This window comes from Pelmatolapia mariae, linkage group LG10_11 (assembly GCF_036321145.2).
Source record: "Pelmatolapia mariae isolate MD_Pm_ZW linkage group LG10_11, Pm_UMD_F_2, whole genome shotgun sequence".
In the NCBI taxonomy this organism is placed as follows: domain Eukaryota; kingdom Metazoa; phylum Chordata; class Actinopteri; order Cichliformes; family Cichlidae; genus Pelmatolapia; species Pelmatolapia mariae.
Genome location: NC_086236.1, coordinates 57,765,298 through 57,781,628, shown reverse-complemented (window position 1 = coordinate 57,781,628; position 16,331 = coordinate 57,765,298). Strand labels below are relative to the sequence as shown.

At 40.9% G+C, this 16,331-nt stretch overlaps 1 protein-coding gene across 2 annotated transcripts; it reads left to right on the top strand.

The window, feature by feature from the left end:
- The first annotated feature begins 3,723 nt into the window (after positions 1–3,723).
- Positions 3,724–13,871, top strand: LOC134636428 (neuronal acetylcholine receptor subunit alpha-7-like). Of its 2 annotated transcripts, none has more exons than XM_063486405.1 (10): positions 3,724–3,974; positions 4,722–4,861; positions 5,402–5,446; positions 6,407–6,513; positions 6,594–6,673; positions 6,909–7,076; positions 9,037–9,231; positions 11,362–11,453; positions 11,571–11,675; positions 11,796–13,871. In XM_063486405.1, the coding sequence occupies exons 1-10, from the start codon at positions 3,923–3,925 to the stop codon at positions 12,654–12,656; spliced, it is 1,845 nt and encodes a 614-aa protein (XP_063342475.1). In that variant the 5' UTR covers positions 3,724–3,922; the 3' UTR covers positions 12,657–13,871. The 2 variants fall into 2 exon arrangements, with proteins under 2 accessions (XP_063342475.1, XP_063342474.1); XM_063486404.1 differs by having other exon boundaries at positions 6,404–6,513.
- Positions 13,872–16,331: the final 2,460 nt, after the last annotated feature.

Below are 16,331 nucleotides of genomic sequence, written 5' to 3'. Positions count from 1 at the left end.
AACTGAAAGTAGGTATAACCTAGAACTTAGTTGTACTTTTCATTCATCATTCTATAAAAGCTGTATGTGAACATAGGTCTTCATCACAAAAACGTATCACAGGACATTAGAATAAGCATTGTAGGCCTACAATAAACTGGAAAAGACATTTCATTCTTTCTGTGATCACAACACATAATTTTCATAATAGATTATCTCAAAGCTGAGTCTACAAGTGTGAGTCGTGTGTGAGCATTGTTAAACATATGTTAGAATACAATAATAGTACATAAAAGCTAGGCGCAACATAATTCAATTTGTGAGGAAGACACTACATTTGCTTTTAGAGTGTTCATCGAGTATAGAGAGTATAGAGAAGGTGAGACAGTGCTTAACTGTGTCTTTGTGAATTTAAACAAATAATATGATAGGGGGGACAAGAGGAACTGTAGCACTGTATAAAGAAGTGAGGAGTGGCAGAAAAGTATGTGACAGTGGTGCAGGGCATGTATGAGGACATGGGACAGTGGTGAGGTGTGTGATAGGAGTGCCAGATGGGGGTGGGATTACATCAGGTATCTGCTCCAAGCCCCTTCTTGTTTGCAGTGGTGATGGACAGACTGGCAGATGAGGTCATGCAGGAGTCTCTGTGGACTGTGATGTTTGCAGATGACATTGTGATCCATGATGAGATTAGGGAGTGGCTGTAAGAGAACCTGCAGAGGTGAAGGTATGCTCTGAGGAGAAGAAGAATGAAAATCTGTGGAACCAAGAAAGAATACATGCATGTGAATGAGAGGGAGGTGCAAGGAGGTGGATGAGTTAAATATGTAGCACTGCCAAAGCTACAGGCTGTGCACAAAAGAAGCGAAGGAGAGGCAGGAGTGGATGGAGACAACTGTGTGGGATAATTTGTGAATGAAGGATAGCAGCATGACTGAAAGGGAAGGTTTACAAGATAGTAGTGAGACCTACTATGATGTATAGTTTGGACACAGTAGTACTGACAAAAAGACAGGAGGAAGACTTGAAGATGCTCAGTTTTCACTGGGAGTGACCAGGATTGTACAGGCCTGTCCTACAAAGCAGGTTTTCATCTTATCCAGGTAACTGTAGGGTTAAGCCTGTTTTTTCTTTATTAGAAAGGATTGATATATCACCATGGTAACTTACTGCAAAATTCCATACTAGAGATCAGCAAGTATGAAATCACCATCTACTGACCAATCAATTTTCTGGAAAACATTGTCAGCACTCCTGGAAGATCCAGACAGAAAGAGGATCTAAAGTTTTTAATAGCATCTCATGTCTTTGTGTTTCCCTGTTGATGATATATTCGTAGACACAACTTTATTCCTTTTTTTTAATTGCTGCAGTTTTTTTAATTTTATTGTTTTGTAAGCTTGAGCATGTGATTTGAAAACAGAGCAACTACGTGCTATATCGAATTTGCATGTAGACAACGCCGATATTTGGATTCTGTTTTTACATTTATCCTTTACTTTCAAAGCATTATTTAACTGAGGCTGCAGCTGAAAGAATAAAAACTAAGACTGTATTTTATATATTAATGAATCAAAAATGTGGCTGTAACCCATGAGATTCTCCCTTCTTTTAATAACAGAGATGTGATATTGATAAATCTGTTCTTTCCTGGCTTGAAATAGGCTCAATATTTTAATTTATTTGCTCATTTCCAGTCTTACTAACCAAAGCGTTTAAAGTGTACATGCCTTTAATACTAAACTATTGTACAGTGCTTTTTCTCTGAGTTTGTCTGCAGCAGCTGCTTAATCTCGTCATATTTTTCCCATAGCATAGTTTCAGCTTCCTTTTCAAAATCATCCACCCAGGTGCCACTGGATGTATACATAATTGGTCAGATGCTGCCAACACCATTCCTTTCCTGAGAACTTAAAAAAGGAAAACCTGGCTTAACTCAACAACTTGATAGCCAGCTTTGTGTTAGACTAAGTGAATCCAGAAAACAGAAAGATATTTGGGGTATTTTTAGTTGGCTCTTTGGACAGGGCTCAGATCTCTTCAGGCAGGCTATTACAAAGCTGAGGGCCCCTGATGGAAAAGCTGTGAGCAGACCTAGAGCTACAGTCAGGAACCAGACTCAGACAAGCTTTAAAAAGTGATGAGTAAAATCTTAAAATCTATTGTAAAATGTTCAGGAAGCCAGTGGAGACAAGCCAAGAGAGGGGTGATGTGATTCTGTCTGCTAAAACCAGTAAGAAGCTGAGCTGCTGAATTCACAACCAGTTGGAAGTGAGACAGTAGTTTTCCATTAGAGAGCAGCCAGAGAGGATGGAGTTACAATAGTCCAGTCGTTTTAATGTGAGGGGTAAAGCTAAGGGCTGGATAGAAATTAATACCTGAATACCAATGGGTTTTTGGCAACAGGCTCAGTGATGTTTAGTGAATAATAGGAATTCCAATTTTGTGGTATTGAGTCGCTGAACATTTTTCAATGTTTAACATTACTGAGACTATCCCAAGGTATTTATCATGAGGCATATATCTGTGTGCCACAGGTATCTTGGTGAGTTTTCAAAATATTATCAAGTAGAGGCAAAATCAGACTGAATTTCAAATCTTGCCACACACCACAGATAATGCGATCTGTAAATAAAGAGAAATCACCTGGTGACAGGTGACGGTTCTCCACCTGTCACACTGCAAAACACTTTTGGAAGAAGATGATGATGAACGCACTTCTGAAGTCCACTGCTGTTCTGACAAAGCAACAAAATGTTTTGATCACCTTTGTTTAACAAGGTGGATTTTTTTTTTTTTTTTTTGCAATTTTGGTGGAAGTGATTTATTAATTGACACACAAGGTTTAGACTTTTTTGCAGGCTAACAACAGTACGTGGCTGCATTTATAAACAGTATTTCTATGTATTTCCCCCTTTGTTCTCACTGTTACTGTAGCAGTGTCTTTTACAGCTAATATTGATCTCTGCCTTATAATTGTTTATTTGCTTTTAAACATTATTTTAAATTGTTTACAATGTCCTTAACAAGCCGTAAAGAAATCTGGGAGATGCTTTTTAACAGCATTTGCACTTGATAAGAATAAACAATCTATCGAAATTTGCTCAGTGTGTTAATGTGCATATTGCATTTTACTGACATAGCCATTGGGTGTCACCACTACTCTGTGAATAGTCTGTCAGATCAGACTAGTTCAAAAGCAAGACAGATTTTAAATATTGCTTCCTGGTATAAATTAGAAAGTGAAAAAACCCCCAAAACACACACACACACACACACACACACACACACACACACACATATATATATATATATATATATATATATATATATATATATATATATATATATATATATATATATATAAATATTTCCTGTGATTTTAAATGATTTAATAACTGTTAAAGACAGCTGGATAATAGCTACTAAAAATCCCATCACCCAGACAGCTCTGCGTATTATATCTCCTCCAAAAATAAAGCTGCTCTTTATGTCCACCAATCCAGAAAAACTGAATGAATCCATCATAAAATGATAGAGGATGACTGACATGTAGTCACAGATAACCGCATATCATAAAGTCTGCAGGGTATATTGAGAAGGGAGGCGTGGATGATGAGTTTTAGCACAGGTCAGGGCAACCCCATGTCTCCAAACCTGACCGACTCCAACAAACAGCTTCTCCGTCTTTAGAGGAGTAGTCATTTCGCTGCATTTTTCACCCACTCTCTCAGTCTCTCTCTTCCTCCCCCTTTCTTCTCCTTTCCCTGCTCTGCCGCTGCTGGTGTTGAGCTCTCTCCACTTGTTTTCTACAGCCTCTCTTTCTCTTCACATCCCCGTTTTTCCTCACTTTACTTGTTTAATCTTCCTTCATCTTCACCTTCTCTCCCTCTATTTCTCCTTTTACCACTCTTTCTCTGCCGATACAGAGGAATGCAGAATGAAGCAAACTGTGGCTCTGTGGCTGTTGATACTTGCGACTCTGCTCCGGGGTGAGTGACTTTCACTGCGCTTTGAGCGAGACTGTGCTCGAACAAGTGTGTGTTTCCTGTTCTGTATGTGCTGTTGCATGTAAAGGTAGCGGATCATAGTAACTGGGGACAAAGCAGCTGATTTAGACAAAGAGAGTGGCCACTTGTGCACAGCCGTACAGAAAAATGGATTTATTTTTATGATGAGCCTGCAACACCACGATGTAATCATCTCCACTGCAGATCCCATAGGTTTGGCTGAGGTTTAGATTTTTTAGATGCTGAGATAGATAGATAGATAGATAAAAAATGTCAGCTTTACTGCTGTAAAGCTGACATTTTTACAGCAGTAGAAAACTCTGACAGTATGCTGGCGATCAATCAGCGATGTAAGTGATTAGAAAGAGTAGGCTTCCTTCTCTGTGCTCTCCCACCCGTTTCTCTTTGTCGCCTATGTTATCGTCTTACATCCTCTCTCGTATAGCTTTGCGCTCCATTTCACCTCAATTTGAGCTTGTCATCTGCCCCTCTGTTAGTGTGCCTCTTCTTCACTTCTAGCCACCTATATAATTTCTACAGCACTCTACTCTAAACTCTATCATTGTAATCGCACCGTTTTTCTAAAGTGCTTGCTCCCTGCCTTCTTTGACACAGCTTTCTTTTTGTGTCTGACTTTTACCTTGTGCTCTTATGTCTTTATTTATCTCTTTTTCAATTTTCTTTCCGCCCTTCTCCCCTCCCTTACACTCCCTCCCCTCCCATGTTCAGTATCAATGCAGGGTCCTTACCAACGCTTTCTGCTCAAAGAGCTGCTGCGGGACTACAACCCCATGGAGAGACCGGTGGCCAACGACTCCCACAGTCTCACTGTTCAGTTCTCTTTTACACTAATGCAGGTCATGGATGTGGTACGTTTGGCATGAAACATGCATGCATTACATTCAGACAAGAAATGGAGTCACATTTTCCTCATTTTCCATAATGCATTTTTTTCCCTTTTATAATCAAAAGTTTCATTCCTTTTGAGATAGGGGCACAAATCCTCAGTCTTTCATTTATGTAAATTTAATTTCAGACACTTTTATTCTGTTTCTCCTGACAGCATGTTCTTGATTAACTTCAGTGCAGGGACAGTCACAAAAAGAGGAAAGTTACTAATGACTTGCATAATATAAAAATCTCTACTTTGGTAGATATCCACATGATTTTCTATCCCGTATGAAAGATTTTAAAAGTACATTTTTACCCGTAAAGAAGATTGTGGACATTTTATATCACATATATTAGAAAAGCATAAGAAAGCACGGACGTGGGACACAATTACAAAAGCCAGTAATCATTTAAATATAAAGTCAGTGTACGTTGTTTTAAGACCATTTTGAAACATGTGAGCTCATTCTTTCAAACACGAAATCATTTATTCTCTCATTTTCTTTTTGCCATGTAAGGATGAAAAGAACCAGCTGCTCACCACAAACGCCTGGTTGCAGATGGTGAGTATAATGGATAACATTAATGTAATATTGATCTGTGTCTACCCAAGCCCATTGCAGATGCACAGTATCAACCTAGATGCAAGTTGGGTTTCAGTTTATATGCTGCTCAGCTGGGGAAACAGCTTCTTCCTTCAACCCCAAACATGACCTTATTATGAGTATCTTGAAAATTGGCTGAATCTGGGCCAAATGACTAAGCTGTTTGTCTCATGTCAGCGTTATTTTTTATAACCCATATCAAAATTTTGCCTCAGACGACTTTACCATCTTCTGCTGAGATAAGGAATTCCCTCTTCACCAGGGAGGAACTTTTCAGAATTGTAACTGTAAAAGAGGAGAGACATACCGTAAAGTAGGGGTGTTAAACAGATGGCCAGTGGGCCAGAATTGGCCAGGCATGATTCCAATCCCACAGGGTGGCTTTAGAAAATGTTAAAGAAGGTGTGAGTTCAGGATTTTTAAGAAAAGCAATTTATACTATACCAAAATAATAAAGTACCGCATAAAGTTCCTCTTCTTTTTAAAATATCTGCTATAAAACAAAATTTCATTTTTTAAAACTAGGTCCACTGTGAAATAAATAAATAAATGAGCTATGGGAACATTTTCATTACACATTTTCTCACAAGCCCCCAAAATCTTGCTGGCAGTTTCCTTTCATTTACTACAGCAGCATTTTTATCATGCAGAAAAACTGAGATGTACTGTGGAAATCACACTTCTTTTTCCTATATCAAGATATCTCAAGGACTCGTTGCACTGACAGAAAGGGGAGTTTCACTCACCTGGCCCACTTAAGATCAATTTGGGCTGTATGTGGCCTATGACCTAAAACGAGTTTGACATTACTGCTGTAAAGGATAAGCTGCTTGTATATCTATTACGATATGTATTTGTGGAGAGTATTTTTTAAATATCATTTTCCATTCATGCAGTTGTAATTGTGTCTCCCAGCAGTGGTACGACCACTACCTTCAGTGGAACCAGTCAGAATATCCTGGAGTTAAGAACCTTCGTTTTACCCCCGACCAGGTCTGGACGCCTGACATATTGCTGTATAACAGGTATGTGACGTACAAATACAGGTGTGTGCAACCAGTGCTACTGGTAATTGCTGACTGGTCACTGTGCTATTGTCCTTCAGCGCTCATGATAAGTTTGATGCGACTTTTAAGACCTATGTGCTGGTCAACTCCAGTGGTTTCTGTGAGTATTTGCCTCCAGGTACGTTTTAGCAGAGGTTTATATTTTCCTTCAAATCATTTAGACCTTTACGGTCTTTAATCATTCTGCATAATTGCACTATTATTAATGCTGCAGCATTTCAATTCAAAAAAAAATGTTTACTGCAATTAAATAACTTCGTCTTCCTTTAATTCCACATGGCTGCACCACTGAGCAACATTCATTTTATTATCCAGTATTTACTTGCTTTTTCTTGTTATTTATGCATTTCAAGGAATTTTTATCAGCACATGTAATGTCGATGTGAGATGGTTTCCATTTGACATCCAGCGCTGTGAGCTGAAGTTTGGCTCATGGACATTTGATGGTTGGCTGCTGGACATCCAGATGAAGGAGGCAGATGTATCAGGATACATGCCCAATGGCGAGTGGGACCTACTGGGTAGGATCAGCTGTCAAAAGCATGGATGACAGACTGTGTTGCTTAGTAACTGTGCTTACATTAACACCATGCAGTATTGCAATTGTAAAGACTCACTTAATGAATACATATTATACATGAGTGCATGTCTGATTTGTTGCCATAGAACCTGAAGAACATGAATGCTTTTTGCTATGATGTTTTATATTTCCATACACGTTTACATCGTGATAAAATATCCCATGCAACACGGAATCATAATTTTTTATAGCATCAGTCCTTGGTTTCTACAGTCTCTTAAGGGCTCTGTTTTTATAATGCTGGTCCTGTGCCAGATTTTTCTTACATTTCTGATTTACAGTATTGTGCAAAAGTCTTGTATTACTCTTTATTTTTTAAATACTTTGATAGGATAATATTAATTATATGTGCAGTAATTTACTAAAACCTGTGTAAAAAAAACATCCAGAATATAGTATATATGGCAAAACCACAGCTTGTGCAATTCTAATGAGCTTCAAAGTCAACCCTTATTCATCAGCATGGCCTGAACTCTTTCTTTAAGTGTCTCCAGGAGTAATTCTCAAAGCTTCTTGAAGGACATTCAAAGCTCTTCTTTGGATGATGACTGCCTTTTATTTGCTTTTCTGTCAACATGATCACACACTGCTTCAATAATGTTGAGGTCCAATCTCTGGGGAGGCCAATCCATGACTGATAGTGTTCCCGTGTGTGTTTTTCTATCCAGGTATCCTTTTACTGCATTGACAGTGTGTTTTGGATCATTTTGATGCTGAAAACTGAGGTTGCTGCCTATCAGATGCTTTCTAGATGAGTTGCATTATGGATCAAATTCTGATAGTACTTTTCTGCATTCATATTTCCATCAGTTTTAACACCACCACTGGCTGAAATGCAGCCACAAACCATGACAGAGCCTCGGCTGTGTTTAAAGGATGGCTGTTGAAACTTACTGTTGTACCTCTCTCCTGACCTTGACAATGATTTGAACTTAAATTTGAAGTCATCCTTCCATCCTGTTGCCACTGATTTTCAGTCCAGTTCTTGTGCAGTTTGGCATACCTCAGCCTTTTTCTCCTTGTCTCCCTTCCTTAAGAATGGATTCTTGACAGCCTCCCTTCCACTGAGGCTTTCTGATGACAGTAGATGCATCAATGGAATGGCCAGATACATCTCAGGCACTGTGTCAGGTCTTTGCTGCATTTTTTTTTTTTTTTTTACTGTTTTTTAAGGACATGACTTTCAGATAGCGTTCATCTCTGGTAGATTGTTTTTTAGACCTCCCACTTCTTTTTTTGTCCTCCACTTGTCCAGTTTCCTCAAATTTATTAAGGACACATTGCCCACCTTGCCCAGATATGCCAAGTTTTCAGCTAATAGTACTTTGGGAATCACCTTGTGGGTGTAAAAACACTATTTTATGCCTGTCAAACTGTGTTATCTTTGGCATGTTTCCTAGATTGAAATAAAGAAATTAGAACAAATTCAATATTTTTTGCAATAGGCCGCTAGTGTCTAATAAAGTAATACAATTTAAAATAATTCTTAGCTAACTTGTCTGCTGTTAAGTGTAGACACAACACTGGTTCATCCCTTGAGATAGGCACATTTTTTTACACTTGAATGATTCCCAGGTCTGTGTTAAGTGGCTTAACAAACAAAAAAATGTGAAAGACATTCAGAGAGAGGAGAGAACTATTGCTCATGTCGATTTTTAAAAAAGAATTCAAGAAAGTCTGTCTTCTCGGAAGCAAAATATAAAGAAATGACTCGAGACTGTTGCACAGTATTGGATATACATGCAGCTTTCCCCACACACAGTCACAAATATAATACAGTGGATGCACCAAAATACATTTCATTAGTTATATTGATTTTCTGATATTCTTTATTTTTTGCTTCCCTGCTTTCTCATCGCTTACGCAGTTACTATATCTCTATGCTTCCTAATTTTTCTCAGAGGTCCCAGGAGGTCGTAATGAGGTTTTCTATGAATGCTGTGTAGAGCCGTACCCCGACGTTACTTTTGTGGTGACGTTACGTAGAAGGACCCTGTTCTACGCTCTCAACCTCCTCATCCCCTGTGTGCTCCTCTCTTCCATGACCCTGCTGGTCTTCCTGCTGCCTGCCAACTCTGGGGAGAAAATCAGTCTGGGTGAGGAATAATAAGTGACCAGGGGAGCAGGGACAAGGCACAGTCTGACAATAAGCAAGGGAGATAATGAAAAACAAGAGGTGAATCTGCTTCTAAGATAAAATATGTTCTCTAGCTGCATACAGTGGCTTGCAAAAGTATTCGGCCCCCTTGAACTTTTCCACATTTTGTCACATTACAGCCACAAACATGAATCAATTTTATTGGAATTCCACGTGAAAGACCAATACAAAGTGGTGTACACGTGAGAAGTGGAACGAAAATCATACATGATTCCAAACATTTTTTACAAATAAATAACTGCAAAGTGGGGTGTGCGTAATTATTCAGCCCCCTGAGTCAATACTTTGTAGAACCACCTTTTGCTACAATTACAGCTGCCAGTCTTTTAGGGTATGTCTCTACCAGCTTTGCACATCTACAGACTGAAATCCTTGCCCATTCTTCTTTGCAAAACAGCTCCAGCTCAGTCAGATTAGATGGACAGCGTTTGTGAACAGCAGTTTTCAGATCTTGCCACAGATTCTCGATTGGATTTAGATCTGGACTTTGACTGGGCCATTCTAACACATGGATATGTTTTGTTTTAAACCATTCCATTGTTGCCCTGGCTTTATGTTTAGGGTCGTTGTCCTGCTGGAAGGTGAATCTCCGCCCCAGTCTCAAGTCTTTTTCAGACTCCAAGAGGTTTTCTTCCAAGATTGCCCTGTATCTGGCTCCATCCATCTTCCCATCAACTCTGACCAGCTTCCCTGTCCCTGCTGAAGACAAGCACCCCCAGAGCATGATGCTGCCACCACCATATTTGACAGTGGGGATGGTGTGTTCAGAGTGATGTGCAGTGTTAGTTTTCCGCCACACATAGCGTTTTGCATTTTGGCCAAAAAGTTCCATTTTGGTCTCATCTGACCAGAGCACCTTCTTCCACATGTTTGCTGTGTCCCCCACATGGCTTGTGGCAAACTGCAAACAGGACTTCTTATGGTTTTCTGTTAACAATGGCTTTCTTCTTGCCACTCTTCCATAAAGGCCAACTTTGTGCAGTGCACGACTAATAGTTGTCCTATGGACAGATTCCCCCACCTGAGCTGTAGATCTCTGCAGCTCGTCCAGAGTCACCATGGGCCTCTTGGCTGCATTTCTGATCAGCGCTCTCCTTGTTCGGCCTGTGAGTTTAGGTGGACGGCCTTGTCTTGGTAGGTTTACAGTTGTGCCATACTCCTTCCATTTCTGAATGATGGCTTGAACAGTGCTCCGTGGGATGTTCAAGGCTTGGGAAATCTTTTTGTAGCCTAAGCCTGCTTTAAATTTCTCAATAACTTTATCCCTGACCTGTCTGGTGTGTTCTTTGGACTTCATGGTGTTGTTGCTCCCAGTATTCTCTTAGACAACCTCCGAGGCTGTCACAGGGCAGTTGTGGAGCTGTTTTGCAAAGAAGAATGGGCAAGGATTTCAGTCTGTAGATGTGCAAAGCTGGTAGAGACATACCCTAAAAGACTGGCAGCTGTAATTGTAGCAAAAGGTGGTTCTACAAAGTATTGACTCAGGGGGCTGAATAATTACGCACACCCCACTTTGCAGTTATTTATTTGTAAAAAATGTTTGGAATCATGTGTGATTTTCGTTCCACTTCTCACGTGTACACCACTTTGTATTGGTCTTTCACGTGGAATTCCAATAAAATTGATTCATGTTTGTGGCTGTAATGTGACAAAATGTGGAAAAGTTCAAGGGGGCCAAATACTTTTGCAAGCCACTGTATTATTCCTCACTCCTCTTGAGAAGGCAATGGCTTATTTCACTCCAGTGTTTTTCCAGCAGTCTTTCTCTGTTAACAATATTGGAAAACCTTCAGTCAGAGCCTTTGTACAGTGTCAGGAGGGATGTCGTGGAAGGGAGGAAAGACAAAGGCAGAAAAGATGAGAGGGAAGATGAAAAACAGTAAAATCGAATAAGTTTTCCTGGGAGTGTCAGTAAGCCCGATGATTATGGCGAGAAGTCAAGTACAGCATACCAAATATACAGTTCTACTAAGTTTACTCATGTATTTTCTTCTCTTAAGGGCTTTTTCTTTTTTCTTTTCTTTTTTTTGCAACCCACGACTCCCCGGTGTCTTGTGTTGGCCTCCAGGCATCACAGTTCTGCTTTCTCTGACTGTCTTCATGCTGATGGTTGCAGAGATTATGCCCGCCACTTCAGATTCTGTACCACTGATAGGTCAGGTTTTTTTTTTCCGACTGCATGTGCATTTGCATGTCAGTGTTGAAGATTTTGGGGGGTGATAATCCTGTTTATAGCCAACAGATTAGTAGCAAAGTCTCACATGTGTTTCAGGTCAGTATTTCGCCAGCACCATGGTGATAGTTGGGATGTCAGTGGTAGCCACAGTCATCGTCCTCCAGTTCCATCACCATAACCCCGACAGTGGACACATGCCACGCTGGGTAAGTTGTGACAGTGAGTGAGATATTATACACAATACAATACATATTTATCTGAAGTGTGTTTATGTGTGTGACTCCCTGTCCTTTCATTCAATTTGTATCTGTGTCTGTATCTTTCAGGTGAATTTAGTTCTGCTGCAGTGGGTTCCCTGGTTTCTGCGAATGAAGCGTCCAGGTGAGGGAGTGGAGCCTACTCTTTCCAACAGTCAGGCAGACTCCCAAAGCAAGACCCTGTCCTCTCCAACCACCACCACCACCACCATCCCCACACCAGCGCCCTCCGTCCTCCCACAGGGCCTGAACTCCTTGCAGGCCAGCCTGGCACAGCTCAACCTCCCTTTGCCACACTCACTGCCTCACCGTCCAAACTCTCAGGCTATCATCCTCCCTAATCCCATTCACAGAGATCCCAGTCCCAACCCACAACCCCAGCCTAATGGGCATCTGCCTTACATGGGATTCCAGACCTTCCACACCGCAGCAGAGCTGGAACCGATCCAGAGAAACAGAACCACCAGTCATGGTAGGGGTAACAGTGAACTAGGAGAAGGAGAGGGAGCAGGAGGGGGACCAGTCAGCGATATACCACTTCATCACCACCACCAATCTTCTAAGTTTGTGAGCCCCACACAGGAACTTCCAGTGTGCCTGGACCCTGACCAATCAACCACAGCTTCTGGAGTCTGCGGCTTAGAGGCTGGGACCGGGAGATCAGCTGTGATGCATGCCCACAGTGGGATGATTCGATCTGTGGCAGTGGACAACCAGCTGCAGGCTCTTCTGGCAGAGGTGCAGTTCTTAGTTGAACGTGTTCGTGAGCAGGACCGACAGTTGAGTTTGGCAGAGCAGTGGCAGTTTGCCGCAGCGGTCATCGACCGGTTGTGCCTGGTTGGATTCAGTGTTTTCAACATTATCTGTACCATCGCTATCCTTATGGCTGCACCCAACTTTGGAATAGCACTCTCAAAAGACTTCCTCTAAGAGGCAATAAAAGACATTTGATAGACCAAGGAGGTGTTAAGAGATGACACAGATATGGATGTGCTGGAAGCACAATTGCTCTCTAAGACAGTCGGAAGTAAACAGCGAGTATTTCATGTTTTGTAATCCGGAGTGGACCGTGACATGTCAGTTTCGTCCTTTATTCTGTATACTGTAGACCTCATCATGCCTCCAACACTGTTATAGTGCTTTGTTTCATTATTTAATGATGGTTTGTGGACTAACTAACATATATTTAGTCTAGAAATAAATGCTTTTTGTGAAATAGATGCCTTAAAGATAGTTATCCCACAGCCTGACTTTATTAAATTTGTAAAATAGGATTACAGCTGTCATGAAAAAAATGACTTGAAGCTGCCCAGTCAAGAGAAACTAGACATAGAGGTTTTAAAGCAGAACTTATGTAAGAGTTTAAAAGTTCAGGGCTACATTAAGCCTAGCTTTGTGTAATGAGTATCAGTGAAAACTCTTATTTCTTAAATCTGCAGTGCCCATATTGTGTTAACAGTATCACGGTGGTGTATGGGTTTCAATTGAATTCATTTTCTTTCAAGGTTTTCTTTTAGAAGGATGTCTATGCCTGCAAAAAATGTGATGAATAAGAGGCACTACGGATGAACTTCTGCATCTTCTTTAGCAACTGTGTTTGCTTGAGATGGTAGTGAAGTGCTAAAAAACATATCTCGCATACTGTCAAAGGAATATTTTCTGTCTATTGCATTTTAGTTTGTGTAAACTTACACACTGGATCGACGTGATGTTTCAAACATGCCCTCTGTTTGTCGTTAAGGAGGATGCTTTTTGATTATCTATAAGAGCTTACTGCACTGAAAAGAAATGTTTCAAAACTCCTTATTTTGTTCATGATTTGTAATATTATAGTTTATCTGCTCTGGTGTCAGTAAAATTCAGACTGCAAAGGAAGAATTGATGATTAGTCATGTAAATTTCCCAAGGCTTTTATTTAATTACATGCACATACTCTCGCTCATCCATTGCCACGCTCGCGCTGTTGTGTATGCAGAAAAATGCAGTCCCTGTGATTGTGATTTTTAAATGTAATGTATGATGTTGGACACTTTATTACCAGGGCTGTGACAGACTGAGCTGTAAATAATGGCAGCAGAAATAAACAATCTTGTCTTTTGTATTCTCTACACATGCATCAAATTTTCAGTCTTTTCGCTCGTTCGTCTCCTCCCAGTCCAAGTTTTCAAAGCGACATAGGAACAGAGGACAGGGGGAGTGAAGGAGAAGGGGAACAGCCAAAGAGGAAAAGGGAAGATAGAGGTAATGAAGCACAGCAATAGAGAGGGCAAAAGGAAAAAAGAGAGGGCGTCGCAGGAAGGGAGGGCTTTGCAGAGAGACACCGACAGAAAGGATGCAGAATGAAAGAGACGACGAATAGAACAAGGTGGTCTCATGACTTGGTTGAGAGAAACAGAGGAGGGAGCAAAAAAATGTGCTGAGAAAGCGGCAAGAGACCAATAAAGTTTTTTAACTGATTGCTCGTTAATGAGACAGGGGAAGGAAGAACGTGAAGAACAAACGTCCCCTCCTCCTCCTCCCTCTCCTCTATACTGCTGCTGAACTGTACTGTGTCTAGCATTTATGGGTGACTTGATGTTTATTCAGAACTGGAAGAGGATGTCCTCACTGGGATTTATGTGATGATCTTGGCAAAAATTCTCGTTTAAAATGATTGACTGGGAAATAATGCAAGCACATTATGATGATTGAATTTGGCAAATTGGTGTCTTGGCACAGCCAGACTCGCACCTTTACCCCGAGGCTATTAATTTGACTTGTCCTCTATGTGCTGTAGGCTAGTTCACTATTGGAGAAATCTCTGTGTATTTCAACGGCCTACTGAACTCCTTTTGTCTGTAAGACTGGGCGGCTGAGAGATGCACTACAGCGCAGGTAATAAATCTGAGATACTCTCCTCCTTCACTGGCTCTTTCCTCCACCTGCTTTGTGTCGACAGCTCATGCAGATCTGTTTATTGGGAGGAGATGCACACTGAGTCATACAAACAGACGAGCACGATGCAGCGGGATGCAGAAGACGCGTCGTGTCTATCAAGGGGCCACTGCAATCTGTGGCTGCAGCTGTCGCGCGTACCTGCGTGCACACACACACACACATCCACAGATACCAAGAGCAGCGCAAACACAAACCCACGCACACATCGAGTGGTAAAGTAAGGGCTCTGCTGCAGACCTAATGCAGTAACCACGCATGGTCCTGAAGCTGTCTCTTTCTGTTGCTTCAGATCGCTTCCACACAAACTGTTCACTTACGGCTGCTTGTGCAGTGCTCTCGCTTTGCAATTTTTTTGCTTATGTGGGAAAAATAAGGCAGGGAGACAATCTAAAAGGATGGCGTAATCGCTGAAGTACAATTTTGTCTTGTATTTTAATAAAGTTTAATTGATCAAAATGTGAAAAAGCTGCTGAAATCAAATAAGCTGAAACTTATTTTTATAGTTCACTCATTTGCCAATCAGCTTTTGCCACAGTCAGCATGACAAGCAGGAGCTGTCAGGTTGCCAGCCCATAATAGGTTTTCCACAGAAGCTCACTCCTTCTTACTTAGATGTAAACTGAAGAAACCCACCAGTGCAGCGAGAATATGCAATATGCACACACACACACACACACACACACACACACACACACACACACACACACACACACACACACACACACACACACACACAGACTTAGACAACGAGACAGTAAGGGTGATCACTTAGCCACTGTAACAACGCTCATCTATTAATATTTTAGCTCTAAAGTGTTGAATTTTATATATCAAAATTTATCTATAATTCAGAATGTACATTTAGTGGCCACTTCATTACGTACACCTTGCCTTTACTGGGTTGGACCTCTTTTACCTTCAGAGCTGCATTAATTCTTAGCGGCATAGAATTAACAAGGTGCTGGAAACACTCCTCAGAGACTTTGGTCCATATCGACGTGACAGCATCGCACAGTTGCTGCAGATTTGTCAGCTGCACATGCATGATGTGAATCACCTGTTCCAACACATCAGAAAGGTGCTCTATTAGATTGAGATCTGGTGACTGTGGAGACAATGAACTCATTGTCATGTTCAACAAACACGAGATGATCTGAGCTTTGTGACATTGTGTGTGAACCGGCTGGAAGCAGCCATGAGAAGATGGTCATAAAATATCATTACACATCATTACACCACAGGCAGCACCCAGAACTGTGGATACAAAGTAGGGTGGATTCACGATTTCATGGTATTTACACCAAATTCTGACCCTAAAATCGAAATGAGTGCTGCTGTAGCTCATCTACTTCATGTGGTGTCCTCAGAGATGCTCTTCTGCACACCTTGGTTGCAACAAGTGGTTATTTTAGTTACTGTTGCCTTCATATCAGCTCAAAGCAGTCTGGCTCTTTTCCTCTGACCTCTGGTATCAACAAGGCATTTTCACTGGATATTTTCTCTTTTTCACACCATTCCCTGTAAACCCTAGAGTTGGTTGTGTGTGAAAATTCCACTAGATCTGCAGATTCTGAAATACTACCAGCCGTATCATCCTCCAATTTTAAGACGTCATTTAGTTCACTGAAATTTTGACTTAAAAAACTGAACTTAAATTATCACCGAAAC

Coding starts and splice junctions, on each gene's coding strand:
- LOC134636428 (XM_063486404.1), top strand. CDS start 3,923: ATGAAGCAAACTGTGGCTCTGTGGCTGTTGATACTTGCGACTCTGCTC. Junction 5,447..6,403: donor CAAACGCCTGGTTGCAGATG/GTGAGTATAATG, acceptor TGTGTCTCCCAG/CAGTGGTACGACCACTACCT. Junction 6,514..6,593: donor GACATATTGCTGTATAACAG/GTATGTGACGTA, acceptor ATTGTCCTTCAG/CGCTCATGATAAGTTTGATG.